Genomic DNA, 16558 nt, shown 5'->3' on the forward strand with positions numbered 1-16558 from the left:
TCTACATAAACATCCAGTAATGTCAATCACACAGGGTGTTATTTTATATCTTACATCTCTGTGTGCACTAAGCAATTTGGCACAGCACAGACACGTCATGCACATGAACTAATCAAACATCAGAAATTTTGTGGACACGGTATATGGTAAACAATATCAACAGTGCCCCACACTTCGTAATGCCACCATTTCCAGCAGTCAAAGGTGTTCTTCTTCATTGCTTATTTGTTAAAGTTAATGTTTTCATATCAGCAAAAATAACAGATGGGGTAAGTGCACCCATTAAGCCCACCAAAATCTAAGTTTCTCTGTTTTTCCTCTCTATTGACACTTTGTAAGTGACATCATTTTTAAAGGGCAAGATTTACCTCTCATTTGAATATTTAGTACTTAGTTGATGTACAATGCAAAAGGCGTAAATAAGAAATTTTAGGGAAAAAGTCAAAAGTCTGGAATGGGCTTAAATGGTACCATGGTACCAATTAAGCCCATGTGTATTCCAAATAAGCCCATAACATCATTTATTGATTAAAATTAACTTGTTTAATGCAATAATTAATGCATAAAAATATAATTAATGCAATACATTTTATAAATGACGGCGAAAATGTTTTAAAAAAATCCCTTTTGAACAACATCGTCATCTGAACAAATGACACAGTGCAGTACATAACACAGAGCAATGAATCGGTTAATTTGGTTTTATTTCAGGCACTTCAGGCAATCCAATTAAAAACTATGACTGCAAGCAGTCATACGGGCCCTCGTGCCACGCGACCGCCTACCCAGGCCAGCGCGTCCCCTTGTGACTAGATGTGGGCAGGTGCATACAGGGGCCAACCCTCATCACACAATTCAAGTTTCAAGCAAATCAGACAGTGCATGAAGGAGTTATGAGAAGTTGATTTTTCATCCACTAGGGGGTGCTCAGTACACAGAGGGCCAGGTGTGTTAAGGGGCTGACCCTCATTACACGTGACGTTTCAAGTCAATCAGGTAATGCATAAAGGAGTTATGACAAGTTGATGGTTCATCCACTAGGGGGTGCTCAGAGCACAGAGAGAGGGACTAGGTGTGTTCAGGGGCTAACCCCTCATCACACATGTGAAGTTCCAAGTCAATCAGGCAAAGCATGAAGGAGTCATCATCATTTCTTGATGTTACATGGCGAAGGTTCAGAATGGCAGCACCATAGCGGCCACACCCTTCGACATAGAGAAAAGCTTTTGATAACTTTTGATCAGTATAGTCTCTGGATGATCTGAAAGAAATTTGAAGTACATTGGACAAAATCCCTAGGAGGAGTTTGTTCAAATACGTGTGGAAATCATGCCAAATTTACATGAAAATTAAGAATGACTGACTTCCTGTTTGGAGTAGACCAATGATGCAAGAGTCATTTTTGTATGTCTATGCAAGTCACACGTGTACCAATTTCATCTCCCTACTAAAAAAAAACCCTATGGAGGGGTTTTTGAAAGTTTCAAGGGGGTACTATTGAGGGATTTTGCCCCGCCCATGGGCGACGCCCTTATGACTTGTAAGAGGTTTTCGTGCTTGACCTGTGTATCAATTTTCATGATGATATGACAAAATTAAAGCCGTCAAAGGAAGAACATAATTTCATGGCGAAGGGTCAATATTCGGCACGCCGCCACATGGTCATCGCCTATGTTCACCAACTTGTTCTGCATGTTTTAGAAGTGGAATGAAGTTATGGGGTTAACTATGTGACATCAGTACCTGTTAAGGTAAAAATAGAACATTTCCTGTTACCACTGGGGGGCGCTGTGGCAGAGGTGGGAAGTTAACATATGCAGATGTTCAGGTCGGAGCCCTCATCATGTCCAGCAAGTTTCAAGGATCTACGATGAAGTATGTGGGTGTGACATCCGTTCAAAGTGAAACGGCGTGCTTCAAAAATCTCGCCAAAGTTTGACGAACCCTAGCAGCCACGCCTTTTGACCTACAGAAATTCCTTTGATAACTTTTGATCACCATGGGGTCATGATGATGTGTACCTAATTTGAAGACGATTAGATGAAATCCCTAGGATGAGTTTGTTCAAATGTAAGTAGTGGAAATGGCAAAAATTACCTCAAAATCGAAACTTCAAATTTAAAATTCAAATTTATTAATTTATATAGCACGATGAACTTGTCTCAATTCGCTTCACACAACATAAAACAACAACAAAAAAACTGAATTAAAAATTTAAAACACAATAAAAAGATGACCATAAAAGAATACAAGAATAAAAACACATCATAACACTAATGATAAAACAGGGAAAACAAATGAATCTTTAAACGTGACTTAAAAGTCTCCACAGTATCAGACTGCCAAATGTGTGCCGGGAGATCATTCCACAGAGCTGGAGCACGGTAGGAGATAGCTCTGTGACCGGCAGACTTTTTATTCACCCTGGGAACACACAGAAGTCCTGCACCCTGAGAACGCAGGGCCCGAGCCGGTACATAGGGGCTTACCAGGTCAGCCAGATAGGGAGGTGCAAGTCCATGAACAATTTTATAAACTAATAACAGTACTTTAAAATCCTATCTTGCAGCAACTGGAAGTCAGTGCAGGGACGCCAAAACGGGCGTAATGTGGTCAAACTTTCTGCTTTGTGTCAAAAGTCTGGCAGCAGCGTTTTGAACCAGTTGAAGACCCCTAATCCTGGACTGCGGTAAGACAGAAAATAGAGCATTACAATAGTCCAATCTAGAAGAGACAAATGCATGAATCAAAGTCTCAGCATCAGCCATAGACAGGATGGGACGAATCTTCGCTGTATTTCGCAAATGGAAGAAAGCAGTCCTCGTAATGTCTCTAATGTGGAGATCAAACGACAACGTAGGATCAAAAATTACTCCAAGGTTCCTCACTTTATCCGTATGATGTATAACACAAAACCTAAGCTAAGTGCTAACTGATCAAATTGATGCCGATACCTCGCTGGACCAAGAACCATAACTTCAGTCATCAGAATTTAAAAGTAGGAAGTTACTAGACATCCAACTTCTTACTGATACAAGGCAATCTTAAGATCTTATGTGAATGAGATTACCAGCAGTTATTGGCATGTGCAATTGAGTATAATCACCATAGCAATGAAAGGGAATCCCAGAGCGCCGCAGTATAACTTAAAATCAAAATGGCCGACTTCCTGTCAATATTTCACCATGACATTAAGAGACTTTTTTTTGTGTGTCCTAGCATGGTAAATATGTGTACCGAATTTCGTGAGGGTACGATTAAAAAAACAAAAAAACAAACAAAAAAAAAAACTATGCGGAGGGTTTTTTGAAAATTTGTAGGGGGTGCTATTTCGCCATTTCACTGTGACCATGTGCGAGACCCTCAAAGTATCGAATTTTGGATTCGGCCGGACAACTTTGCAAAGTTTGGTGAGCTTTTGAGCATGAGGAAAGGCCGAAATTTGGATTTCAAAAGTGAGAATAATAATAATAAACAGCGCAGTTACAATAGGGTCCTCGTAGGACTTTTTCCTACTCAGGCCCTAATAAACAGCAATATATTTATTAGATAACAGTGAACATGTAGTTTAAATAAATTATTTATATTTACATAAATTACATTTTGTCTGTCTGTATCTAGCTAGCTAGTAAAGTAGATCAGTAATTTAAAATCACACAGTGAACTGTTACTTTTAAACACTTCTGAACAGAAAAATGTATTTGAAATTCTCTATTGAAATACATGAGGTGGGCTTAAATAGAGCATGCTGGGCTTAAATGATTCCACTATGAGGAACGCTTAAGAAAGACAATACTTTCCTTTCAAAATGTACGATATGCTCACAAAACTGCATGGAGCCTAAATACAACCCCTGGCAAAAATTATGGAATTACCGGCCTCGGAGGATGTTCATTCAGTTGTTTAATTTTGTAGAAAAAAAGCAGATCACAGACATGACACAAAACTAAAGTCATTTCAAATGGCAACTTTCTGGCTTTAAGAAACACTATAAGAAATCAGGAAAAATAATTGTGGCAGTCAGTCCTCAATTCTGAGGAAAAAATTATGGAATCATGAAAAACAAAAGAAAGCTCCAACACATCACTAGTATTTTGTTGCACCACCTCTGGCTTTTATAACAGCTTGCAGTCTCTGAGGCATGGACTTAATGAGTGACAAACAGTACTCTTCATCAATCTGGCTCCAACTTTCTCTGATTGCTGTTGCCAGATCAGCTTTGCAGGTTGGAGCCTTGTCATGGACCATTTTCTTCAACTTCCACCAAAGATTTTCAATTGGATTAAGATCCGGACTATTTGCAGGCCATGACATTGACCCTATGTGTCTTTTTGCAAGGAATGTTTTCACAGTTTTTGCTCTATGGCAAGATGCATTATCATCTTGAAAAATGATTTCATCATCCCCAAACATCCTTTCAATTGATGGGATAAGAAAAGTGTCCAAAATATCAACATAAACTTGTGCATTTATTGATGATGTAATGGCAGCCATCTCCCCAGTGCCTTTACCTGACATGCAGCCCCATATCATCAATGACTGTGGAAATTTACATGTTCTCTTCAGGCAGTCATCTTTATAAATCTCATTGGAACGGCACCAAACAAAAGTTTCAGCATCATCACCTTGCCCAATGCAGATTCGAGATTCATCACTGAATATGACTTTCATCCAGTCATCCACAGTCCACGATTGCTTTTCCTTAGCCCATTGTAACCTTGTTTTTTTCTGTTTAGGTGTTAATGATGGCTTTCGTTTAGCTTTTCTGTATGTAAATCCCATTTCCTTTAGGCGGTTTCTTACAGTTCGGTCACAGACGTTGACTCCAGTTTCCTCCCATTCGTTCCTCATTTGTTTTGTTGTGCATTTTCGATTTTTGAGACATATTGCTTTAAGTTTTCTGTCTTGACGCTTTGATGTCTTCCTTGGTCTACCAGTATGTTTGCCTTTAACAACCTTCCCATGTTGTTTGTATTTTGTCCAGAGTTTAGACACAGCTGACTGTGAACAACCAACATCTTTTGCAACATTGCGTGATGATTTACCCTCTTTAAGAGTTTGATAATCCTCTCCTTTGTTTCAATTGACATCTCTCATGGTGGAGCCATGATTCATGTCAGTCCACTTGGTGCAACAGCTCTCCAAGGTGTGATCACTCCTTTTTAGATGCAGACTAATGAGCAGATCTGATTTGATGCAGGTGTTAGTTTTGGGGATGAAAATTTACAGGGTGATTCCATAATTTATTCCTCTGCTTGGTCTAAAAAAGTAACCGTTACTGACTGGCACAATTTTTTTTTCATGATTTCTTATAGTGTTTCTTAAAGCCAGGAAGTTGCCATTTGAAATGACTTTAGTTTTGTGTCATGTCTGTGAACTGAATGAACATCCTCCGAGGCCGGTGATTCCATAATTATTGCCAGGGGTTGTATAGTTTGCATCAAACATTACAGCAGTTACTACTTTGCACACATTCAGAAATATAAAGGTTTTTGTCATTGAATATTAGCATGTACTCACTGTAGTTTGCATGCATTTTGATTTGATGTACCATATAATTTCAATTTATTTTAATTTATATAGCACCAGATCACAGCAGAGTTGCCTCAAGGTGCTTCACAAAAGTAACTAACCCCCAGAGCAGCAGTGGTAAGGAAAAACTCCCTCTGAAGAAGAAACCTCAAGCTGACCAGACTCAAAGGGGTGACCCTCTGCTTGGGCCATGATACAGACATAAATTACAGAACAATTCACAAAATAAATATACAGGAAAAGCTGTTAGTGCACAGGACAGGAGGGTCTCCAGCACAAATACCACACTCATCTCTGGATGGAGCTGCACCTTAAACAGAGAGAAAAAACAGTACCAAGCATCAGAAAGACAAGAAATACAGTATAATTTGTCAGCATTAAACAACAAGAAAAACAGGAAATACTAAGGTGGTCGCCGGCCACTAGCCCTGAGCTTCACTAAAAGACCCAGAATTTACGTAAAGTTAAGGCCGCGTAATGCTCCGTTTCCCAAGAGTGAAAAGCGTAGAACTATACTATGCCAGTATGCTAGCCATGCGAAAGGGAAAATAAGTGCATCTTAAGACTGGACTTGAAAGTTTCTACAGAATCTGACTGTTTTATTGATGCAGGGAGATCATTCCACAGAACAGGGGCAAGAGAAAGCTCTGTGACCTGCAGACTTCTTATTCACCCTAGGGACACAAAGTAGTCCTGCACCCTGAGAACGCAAAGCCCGGGCCGGTACGTGGGGTTTAATTAGGTCAGCTAGGTAGGGAGGTGCCAGTCCGTGAACAGTTTTATAGACTAGTAGCAGGACCTTAAGCTCTGCTCTCACTGGGATAGGAAGCCAGTGAAGAGATGCCAAAATGGGTGTAGTAAGCCCATCTGTGTTTAAAAAAAAAAAAAAAAAAAAAAAGTTATGAAATTAATCAGCTCCACAGAACAATTTATGATGCATTCATCTAAATATCAATGTTAAATGACTTAAAAAAAATTGCTTTATTTGTTGATGACAACCTTAGCTCTTGTGGCATGCTAACAGGGCTAGGCATGTTAACATGAGATTAGCAATGTAGTTCATAAAACTCATCCTTCCATTTGAAGGGAAGTCGTATAATTTGGTAAAATACTATTTATGTATAAATCAAAATGAGTATTTACCTCTTATTTGACATAATAGTAATGTACTAAAGATGTGGCTGAAATTGCTGAAAAGGAATTAAATCTGACAGGTCCCAAAACACTGAAGTTTTTGGTTGTCTTCTACTCAAGGGGTCCTGAGACTGTATTCTTTAGGAAATGTATTGAATGGAAAATGTGATTTGTCTGCAATAAAAAAATGTCATAGTAGTAACAAACCATTTGATTGGATGAAGTAATGGATGGCAAAATATATATTTTCCTTTTTTGAAAATTGACATCAAAGTTGAAATTGAGCTTAAATGGTACATGGGCTTAATAGATACACTTACCCTACCACTATATTTGTGAAAGGCTCATATCAATAGTATATTGTATGGCCTTGCCTTACAATATAAAGCGCCTTGGTGCAACTGTTTGTTGTGATTTGGCGCTATATAAATAAAATTGATTGATATCGGTCAAGAATATTGGCCATATCAGTCAGGCTCTTTTCAAAATGGTTCCAGTCATTCTTATTGTACGCTCTGCTGTCTTTATCATTTAGGGGGAAGGCATGTATAGCATATACAAGCATGTATAGCATATTTGACAATAAAGTTGACTTTGACTGATGAGTCAACTGGCTGTGGTAAACACTGGCATGAATGAATGAAGTGCCCTCTCTTTAAATGTTTAAAGTGCCGGCTGCTTCTGAGCAGTGGACCTGATCATGTCATCAGAGCTGAATAATGAAACGCTGTAATGATTTAAACTTTTAAAGCACCAGTCGACCGTGAATAGGTGTGATCTGAATGAAGTGCTATGCGATTTGTCAGTGTGGTGATCACCAGTAGTGACGGCGCTTTAAATGTTTAAACAGTGCATTAATCAGGTGTGATCACCCTGATCAATTGATCAGATCGTATGATTATCATGCCAACATCGACGGTGCTTTAAAAGTTTAAATCATCACAGCACTTCTGTGTATTCAGAGCATGCGACACTTGCATCCTCTGACAAACGCACCTGCAGCAGAAAAACAGAGGAAGTTGCATTTCCAGCCACGAATTAAAGTATGTTCAGATGTCATTTTCAAAAATCAGGAGCTTTATGTGAATTCATGTCCGTCTGTAATGGTGAATTTGACTGAAATGAACAGGTCAGATTTACTCTGTGTGTGAATGAAACAGTCGATCTGCAGGGGGACCGCAGGTTTCAACCAATCAGTGGCAAGCATTAATGGGCGTATTTAAACGTATGAGGAAATTGCAAGAAACGCATGCCAACAATCACATAACTTACCTACAACTTATGTCCAGCATGTGCAGGACGTATGAGTCACATGCTTGCATGCATTGACAATTTTCAGCATGCCCAAAATTTTTTGAGGAGCTTGGTGTATTAGGACGTACATCAGGAAGCTTCAGCGTGTTTCACCGTGTTCTTAACTTATAAAAAAACTTACCCATAACTTATTAGACTTATGGCAGCCTTTTTTAATATGATTGACATATGCTGGATAAATTGTCAAGGTGTGACAGGGCCTTGACTTACAATATAGTCTGAACAGAATATAATGAAAATTGTCAATGGCCTTGAAGAATTTTTGTGTATATTATTCAAATTTATGGTCACAAATAGCTTTTTTGTTGACTTGACAACTCCCACAAGCTTTTGTAGTTCTCCTGGATGCACTTACCAATACATTTTATTGGAAAGTCATTTAGAAACATTGCTTGTCTAAAATAGATTTTATCACAATTAAGAAGAACCCAAAACAGTCGATCTGCTCTGTGTAAGCCTGATCCCGTCAGATCTCAGAAGCTAAGCAGTGCGGGACCTGGTTAGTACTTGGATAGGAGACCTCTTTGGAACACCAGCGGCTGTGTGTGTTTCTCCAGGTAACACTGGAGTTGCGTCAGGAAGGGCATCCGGCGTAAAACCTGTGCCAAATATCAATGCGAATCTGGTTGTATCCACTGTGGCGACCCTGAACACAAAAAACGGGAGCAGCCAAATGGACAACCAAGAAGAGCCCAAAACAAAAATGGTCACAGCCAATTCTTAAGCTGTGAGTTGGACTGTTGATTAAACAATGCTTAGAGAAATATGCAGGTGTGAAACATCCAAAAAATGCAATGGGAAAAGCAATAAATAAACAAGTTTCTTCTCTCTAAACATCATTTTTGTTTACAGAATGTACGACATCTGCTTTCACATGGTGTGTAAAGTCTTTTTTTCAGGAGTGTAACCAGAGGGGGCTACTCTAACCATTGATGACAAATATAGCCATTTTTCTGAGATACATTATTGTCATAGTGTAGAAAAACCTTTATCCATTTTTGTGAGAGATACAAGAAATCATGGAAGCAGCAGGGAAACTACTTAGGACAGATGTTCTTTAGTATTGAAGACCACAACAACCCCAACACGTGGTTTTCATGAGAGTTAAGCCTTGGTCTCACCGAATGAGACATGCATGGGTGTGTCAGCGATTATTCAAAGAATGATCCACGTTTTAAGCCGTCACATATCTGCTCCTAAGGCGCCTTTATGTGCCTCTCTGTACCTCACATGTGCCAGGTATCAGCTTCTAGTGAGTCATGACTGACCTGTCATTTCAGCCATGTCCAGCCTCGAATGGCTCGTCTCCACATGTGACTGCAAAATCACTCACTGGCGTTTTGCTTAAATGATCGTCTTGAATTGCCAGTCAGTGTGCAGTGTTAAATCTATCATAAATATACTTTGACAGCTAGGAATGAACATGCAACTCTTTTACCAAGCTATTAAACATTACAAATACCCTTTAAGCTGTTCGAAATACATTTTCCACCTCAGCACAGGAGACAGAGAGGGGGGAAAAAGGGTCCAGATGAAACAGTCCTCCGATTCCAGATGCGATTACAGGTGTTTTCAACGTCCAAGCTCTGATTAGAAAATGATTAATACGCTACAAAATAATTTTTTAATATTTTAATATTTTATATACAGTGTCTGCCTCACAAAGCAGTGGAATTGTACTGTACAAGAGGGCTGAGCCTGTCAAAAGTAGCCTGTCCAGTCCTTGTAGCTGCCAGGTTCTCGGATAATGGGCTTTTAACAGCCTCATTCTCACCACCACATGCCTCTATAATCCTCGTTCCCCCTCGCTCACACTGCCTCTGGTGTTACCGTTGCAGGGTACGAATGGGGGACTCGCAGAGAATCCATGTCATTAAAAAGATACAAACCTCTGTCAGTGGCCACGGAGCTCTGCGGCTGCTGTTACCGAGACCCTGAGGCACTGCAGATTTTTCCGCCAGAAGTCTATCCTTGCGGGCTGCCGGAGCTCTCCACATCAAAACAGTGAGCGTAGTCTACAGACCTGTTGCCGGAGTTGGCCGCAGCTCTGCACAGAAGACGGGGGTGGTGTGAGGGGGGCGGTGTGAGTGGCCTGCTGTGGCGCTTACCGAGCCCGCAGACTCAGTAAGCGCATTGGAGGCAGTGAGAGCAAGGCCTGAGTATTACCCCGTACACAAACTGCCCCATGCTGTTGTTGTTAAATTTTGAACTTCCTGAAATTAACACCACGCTCAGAGATGAGCCTCATTAACTGAATATTCTGCCTCTAAAGCCCCTTTCACATCGGCGTATTCGTAGAACTGCGTATTGCAGCGTTGTGTTTCATTTAAATATGCCCGAAATGCGCGCGTACTCAGCCTTTTTCCGTGTTCGTTTCATACTTGCAGCTGCGCTTTTTAATGTGTGCACACAGTCGCGTGTATCTTGCTGCTGTTTAAACCCAGTTCACTCCTGCCGGCTATGCAGAACACATCACTGCACTTGGAAAACAGTGGACTGTATCGTGAGGTTTTTTACAGTTGCATTACTGCCATGATCAGGGTGTTTGATGAGTGCACGGACATGCAGCGAGTGCGCTTTTATTTTAAAGTCACAGGTTTGATCAGAAACACAGAGAAAGAGACGACCTGCTGTTTCTGTTGTGTTTCTGGATTTCTGAGTTGAGGTTCGATTCCCTGTTCTGAACACACAGGTGCTGTGGGCTGTGTGATCATGTTCTCATGTTCTCCAGCTGACGCACTCAGTTTTTGGTTGTGTACAGAAGCGCAGCATCACACAGACTTGCATGCAGTAATGCTGTGCTGCGCTGTGCTGCGCAGACCTGCTTAAAACTATGTCCAGCGCTCCATGCTGAAGAAAATGAAACATGTTTAATTTCTTCTGTCCTACGTGCGTAGCCCTCAACATACTGCTGCTTAGGGAGTAAAAACTCAAAGTAGAGCTGCTAAAAGTGTGCGGAGAGCTGCTCAACTCAGCGTAGACGATACACCACAATGAGCAGCTCTACGAATACGCCAATGTGAAAGGGGCTCAAGAACCTCTGTCACTATTCTCCCATGATTGTTGAATACCTCCTCTCGTACAGACAAACAAAAAAAAAAAAACATGCTGGGGAGCTCATTAATCATCCATCATTATTTGGTAGGACCAGGGCTTTAAGGCTGCTCATTTTAAGGAAATGCTTTTTTTTGTAGCCAGCTCCCAGGCCTGTTATCTATCTGCCATAGAGTTAGTTACAGTCATTTAAATGTATTATTTATCTCACCTAAAGGTCATGGGAAAACCCCTAAAGATGCGGCTTCTGTACGGGCCACCCACCCCATCCCAGCTGCTTGTGGCGTTTACTACTTCGAGGTGAAAATCATCAGCAAAGGTCGAGATGGGTAAGAACACACAGCCTCTGTAACATATTTACTGTTCGTATGTGGGTGTGTGTGTGTTTTATCTTTTTTTTTTTCTTTCTCCAGCTCCATTGGGATTGGGAGTGTTTATTGTAAAGATGCACTCTCCACTCTATTTTCTGTACGAGATATTGCCCACGTGTGACTGATCAGTGCACGTGCACAGGCTTGTATCCATCCGATCACTGACTTGATTGTGAGGTTGCGTTGTCAAAGCTCCAGTGTGCTTCTCTGTCAGTCACAGTCACAATGATAACCCATGTATAAAGCATTTAAGATTACAAGTAATCTTAAATGCAAGATAAAATGAGATAAAAGGGGAGCCAGAAATACTTCTCATTTCATGATTAGTTTAGCTACGAATGCCAAACTTTATAGAATTTGAGGTGGAAACGGGGCTTTCTGGGGATACCCTCTCTGCCTGTTTTCCATGATGATATGTGTGTGTCACATAGTAGTTGTGAGTTTGACACGTGTTTAGCAGATCTCCCACTGCCGATTTCTGACACTCGGTTGTTCACTTCTGTAGCTCAAAAAAAACAATTACATACCCAATCTTGGATAATACTGGTGTTGTAGAATGTAGTGAGTGATCTGGAAAATTAAATTATGATCCACATAAGTGATTATCTGATGTAATTTGTGTAGACAGGGGTAATATGCTTCTTTTAATTAAAATTTACAGATGGCTTTGGATTTTTTTATTTTGTTACTGCAACTTAAAATGAATAGCTTCTCCTTGAATGTGGATTGGGCTCCACAGTCACTTTAATGCCAGGTTACAGCTAAAGGCTAAAATTAAAATCCAATTCAGATTTTCTGTTTTGGAGCAGAGTGATTTCACACACCAGAGTGAGCAGTGTGTGCAGGATGGTGTGTTCATGGATTCACTGTTTACTGGTCTCCAAGTCTCTTCTGGAAATATAACATCCATATTCCCATTAAAGGCGTCATTACAGGGACCTTCAAGTAGGTGAAGTAGGGACTTGAAGGTCCCTACTTCACCAGCCTGTGAATTCCTCAAATTATATTGGATGCTGGATCTATTGGACTACTATTGGATTAACCATGGAATTGATCAGCTGGTCTCTGAACGCTATTGACACCGTTTTTTTTTTTCTACAAGAAGGTCAGGGATCCTACCTGTCCAGATGGAACGTATCCTGCGGGCTATGTTGTCGACTCCTGGAGTTCCTGGCGTGTGGCATGCTTGGCGCCTTTCTCTGTTGAGGACGTCGAGGATTTATTCAGTTTTGGTCTTATGGTAGCAGGGCTGGTACTTTTTGGCTTATGTGCTGCCCTGATCTACCGGAAAATTGGCAAGATGGCGGTATCAAGAACCACGGCTCCTCACTTGTCCGTCATGATTAACGAGGTTGGCAAGGCAGTGCATTCTCAGACTGCGATGACTCTTGAACTCTGACGCAAATTGGATGACATCTTGGAGCAGATGCGTGCCTTGCAGTTGAAGTTGAAGATTTCAGAGGCCGGCAAATATTCTTAATTCATAATTGGGAATATTCTTAATTCATAATTGGGATTTGGTTGCTCAAGTGGAACTCTTAAGTGTTTTTCACTGCTCAAACCGTAACACTACAGGCTTATCAAGCCTGAAGGTCAAATTGCCCGACTGTTTTCCCTCCATAGGAATTTCTACAGCCTGGGGATCATTTGGCTGTTTCTTATCTCAACTCACAAAGACAATAAACTGCTTTTCACAGGACTGAAGCATGCTCCATTCCCTCCCCCCACCCCCTCCTGTCCCCCATCAACACTCCCCACTCCGGCGTCTGCTCACGTCACTCCTTCCCCCTTCTGCGGGGGCGGTGCAGTTTTAGCTGCAGCCCCTGTTCTTCCCCCCAAGCTGACGGCGGCGCATCTCAGGGTTGCTGCGTGGCCTTCACCCACTTGCCTCAATTCGGATAACGGACTTCTTCAAACTTAGTGCACATAAACAATGTCAAATGTGTATGTGCGTTCTTTAATTCTGATGTGTGCCATTATTACGGTAAACAAGTAATAATTGTGGACTAATTGCTGTCTGAGGTAACTGGAGTGTAAATATAATTTCTCCACTGTGAGATCAATAAAGTATATCTCATCTTAAAGGCATGCCACACTCTTCAGTATTAGTGTTATGTCGCATTCACACCAGATGACACGTGAGCACCGGCGGCGACAGGTTGCCATGTAATCCCTGTGGAAGGACGCGTTGTGGCGCCACAAAAGTCTAAGCCACGCAATGTGACACCGGGTGATGGTGGTGCATCCATCGCCAGGCGAGGGACACAAATTTTTGGTGTCGTGTGTTGTCTGGTGTGAACGCGGCATTATGGTTAGGGGTTCAGGCGCAGCCAAACCAAACAGGCAATGGACCCAAATGCTGGGAGCAATGATGAGAACAGGACTGAACAAAAGGAGATTTATTCACAATAAATGTGCAACAGAAGTAAATAACTGGATGAGTAAGCCTGGAGAGTGAAGACAAGGCCCGCTCTGGGCGGTGGAAGCTGGGAGCTGCATTGCAAATGGAACCAGGCTTGTGGAGTAGGAACTGGTTGGAATCCAGGACAGGGACCGGAGCCAGGTGGCCGCAAACAGAGCTGAGGACGGAGGTACATTCTGAGGAGACCAGAGTGAGTGAATGCACTCATAACATAGGAGGCTCAATATCAGAAAATGCTGAGTTCAGCACTGTTGCTTAGTTCAGGAATTATTCAGAGGTCAGTAATGCAATAAAGCAGCAGTGTGGCTATGATGCAGTTCATATTAGCTGGATTTCAGCTTAGCTTCAGGAATGACTCGAAAGTTCTTATTAGGTCAGCACTCAGTTCAATACAGTTCAGGAATAAGCAGAAGTTTGTTTGAAGGCAGGAGCTTGTTGAGAACGAGATTTCAGGAAATCAGATGAACAGGAACTTGGCTGATGGAGACAGAGTGGGGCGCTCTGGCGGCAGACAGCAGGTGAACAGCTGCACAGCTGAGCACTCCTAAACTGGAATGGCAGCATACAGGAATGAGTGGATGTTGTGGCATGGAAGCCAGCACAGGAAGGCGTCTGGAAACATCAAAGGTCAGAGAACTCTATTACGGGAAATAGAGCGGCCAGCTTACCTTGAAGAGAAGCTGCAGAAGCTCAGAATTCATGCTGTGAAATTTCTTGGTAGGTTCTGGTATCAGGCTAGTATCTGGTCTCAAGCTGCTCTCAGATTCTGGCACAGATGAGCTAAAAGCTGGGATTTAAGTACACCGCTGATCATCATACACAGATGAGTCAGAGGTGCGAGGAGAGCATGATTCTCAAGTGCGAAAATGGTACCTCAGCTCTACTTGTGCACCACCTGGAGGGGAAACAGACGAACAACACACAAAAAAGACAGATGGGAAGGGACCAAGGTAGCCACAACATTAGACAGTTTTTCAGAAGTTTAGTTTTTCACAGATTAGTAATGTCTTGTTATAACCAGAGACATTAGCACATGGAGTGCACACAGTACCGCTGTGAGCATTCCCAGTAGCTACCGTGTGTTGGTACTGCGTTCTCTTGTAATTGACAGTAACCTGGGGCCTCAAGTACAAAGACGTGCATGGATTTCCTACTGAAACATGGTGTATGATAAAACCTAGAAACTGTTGTCCTCACAAAAATATCCAGTGTTCGTTTCCACAAAGCATCCTAAGGGTAAAAGTAGGTCCTAGTGACATGATTCTAAGAAGAATCCTAGAATTCCTCAAATTCTTGGACATTTCTAATACTCCTGGCACAAATTGGACACGACATTCACACAAATTGCACAAAATTCCTGCTGTTCGTGCTTCATTTGAACTGCACTCAAACGCCTCGTACAGCATTCTTACAAAATGTGGCACATTCGTGTGTTGCTCATGTTGAAAAACCTACAAACGGCAGTTTGAGTTGGAGTCATACCGCATTCTTAGTGCCGTAGGAACGTCATTCATGCAATTCGAGCTGCATTCAAATTCCTTGGACAGCATTTGTGTGGCACTTAGGAAAATGCGCCATATTGGCACGGCCAGCACGAATGTAGAGAACAGGCACACTACTATGGTGCTGCATTTGAACTGGAGAATATTTGTACAGCGGCCGTACTGCTGCATCACTGCTTCCACAAATAGCATTTGAAATGGCAACCCACCAGCATTTGGAGAAGTCTGATTGTGTCGGCATGTCCTGATTGTGCCTTCGATTACTCCCCCCCGCATCCTGTTATGGGTGCGCAAAGGTAATATTATAATGTGTAAAGTCTGTGGCATGCAATCATCGTGCACTAGACATTAACATTGTACAATCACACTGAATACACTGTGTGTCATATTTTTGTTCAGTGTGTGTGTGTGTATATATATGTATGTATATATATGTGTGTATGTATATATATGTGTGTATGTATATATGTATGTATATGTATATATATATATATATATAAAAACAATTTCGAGTCTGCAGCATTTCAAACAGCACATGTCAAGGCTGCGGTGGGTAGAGGCTTTATATAAAGATAATTCACCACTTTTAATATAGCTGTAGCAGTATTTCTGCCCTACGTTTGTCCAGAGTACAATCCCAATTCCTTTTTTTTTTTTTTTTTGGTCCCATTCACTTTTTTTTATTGAAAAGGATGCATTCATTACAATCTGTTTAAACATGCAAGATAGTCCTTTTCTTACTTTAACATTTTTGAATAAATGAACAAAACAACATTGTGGCTTTAACTGAGAATTGCAGATACTTTTTTTTTTTACATATACAGAAAGAACTATATCCAGTCATCTTATTACAGTTTCTGGAGATTGATACAGAGTTTCAATACCACCAGGATTCAAACATTATATAAAATCACTTCTATATGGGGATATGAACCTGATCCACTCCCTCCAAATTTTATAAAAAAAAATTTTCTGGGTTCTTAAGGAAAATGTCAATTTTTCCAATTTAAATATTTCTAAAAGTGTTAAACCAGTCTTCTAATGTTGGTTGGATTTAACCATTTTCGTGTAATTGATTTTTTTTTTTTTGTTTGTTTTTTTTACTGGCTGCTAGAAGAGCATGGAGCAGCCTCACATCCCCTCCACCTTCAACAGTTGCAATCAAACCAAAATATAGGCTTATAAAATCATTAATTTGAACCTTGAAGACATCTTTCAGAGCCTTATGG

General features: G+C 41.1%; 1 protein-coding gene across 1 annotated transcript in view; it reads left to right on the forward strand.

The window, feature by feature from the left end:
* Positions 1–16558, forward strand: part of ranbp9 (RAN binding protein 9) — a 130456-nt gene that overhangs the window by 8561 nt on the left and 105337 nt on the right. The window contains 1 exon segment of the mRNA XM_034182714.1: positions 11252–11363. Coding sequence (XP_034038605.1) covers positions 11252–11363 — 112 coding nt within the window.

This window comes from Thalassophryne amazonica, chromosome 12, assembly GCF_902500255.1.
Source record: "Thalassophryne amazonica chromosome 12, fThaAma1.1, whole genome shotgun sequence".
NCBI classification, from domain to species: Eukaryota; Metazoa; Chordata; class Actinopteri; order Batrachoidiformes; family Batrachoididae; genus Thalassophryne; species Thalassophryne amazonica.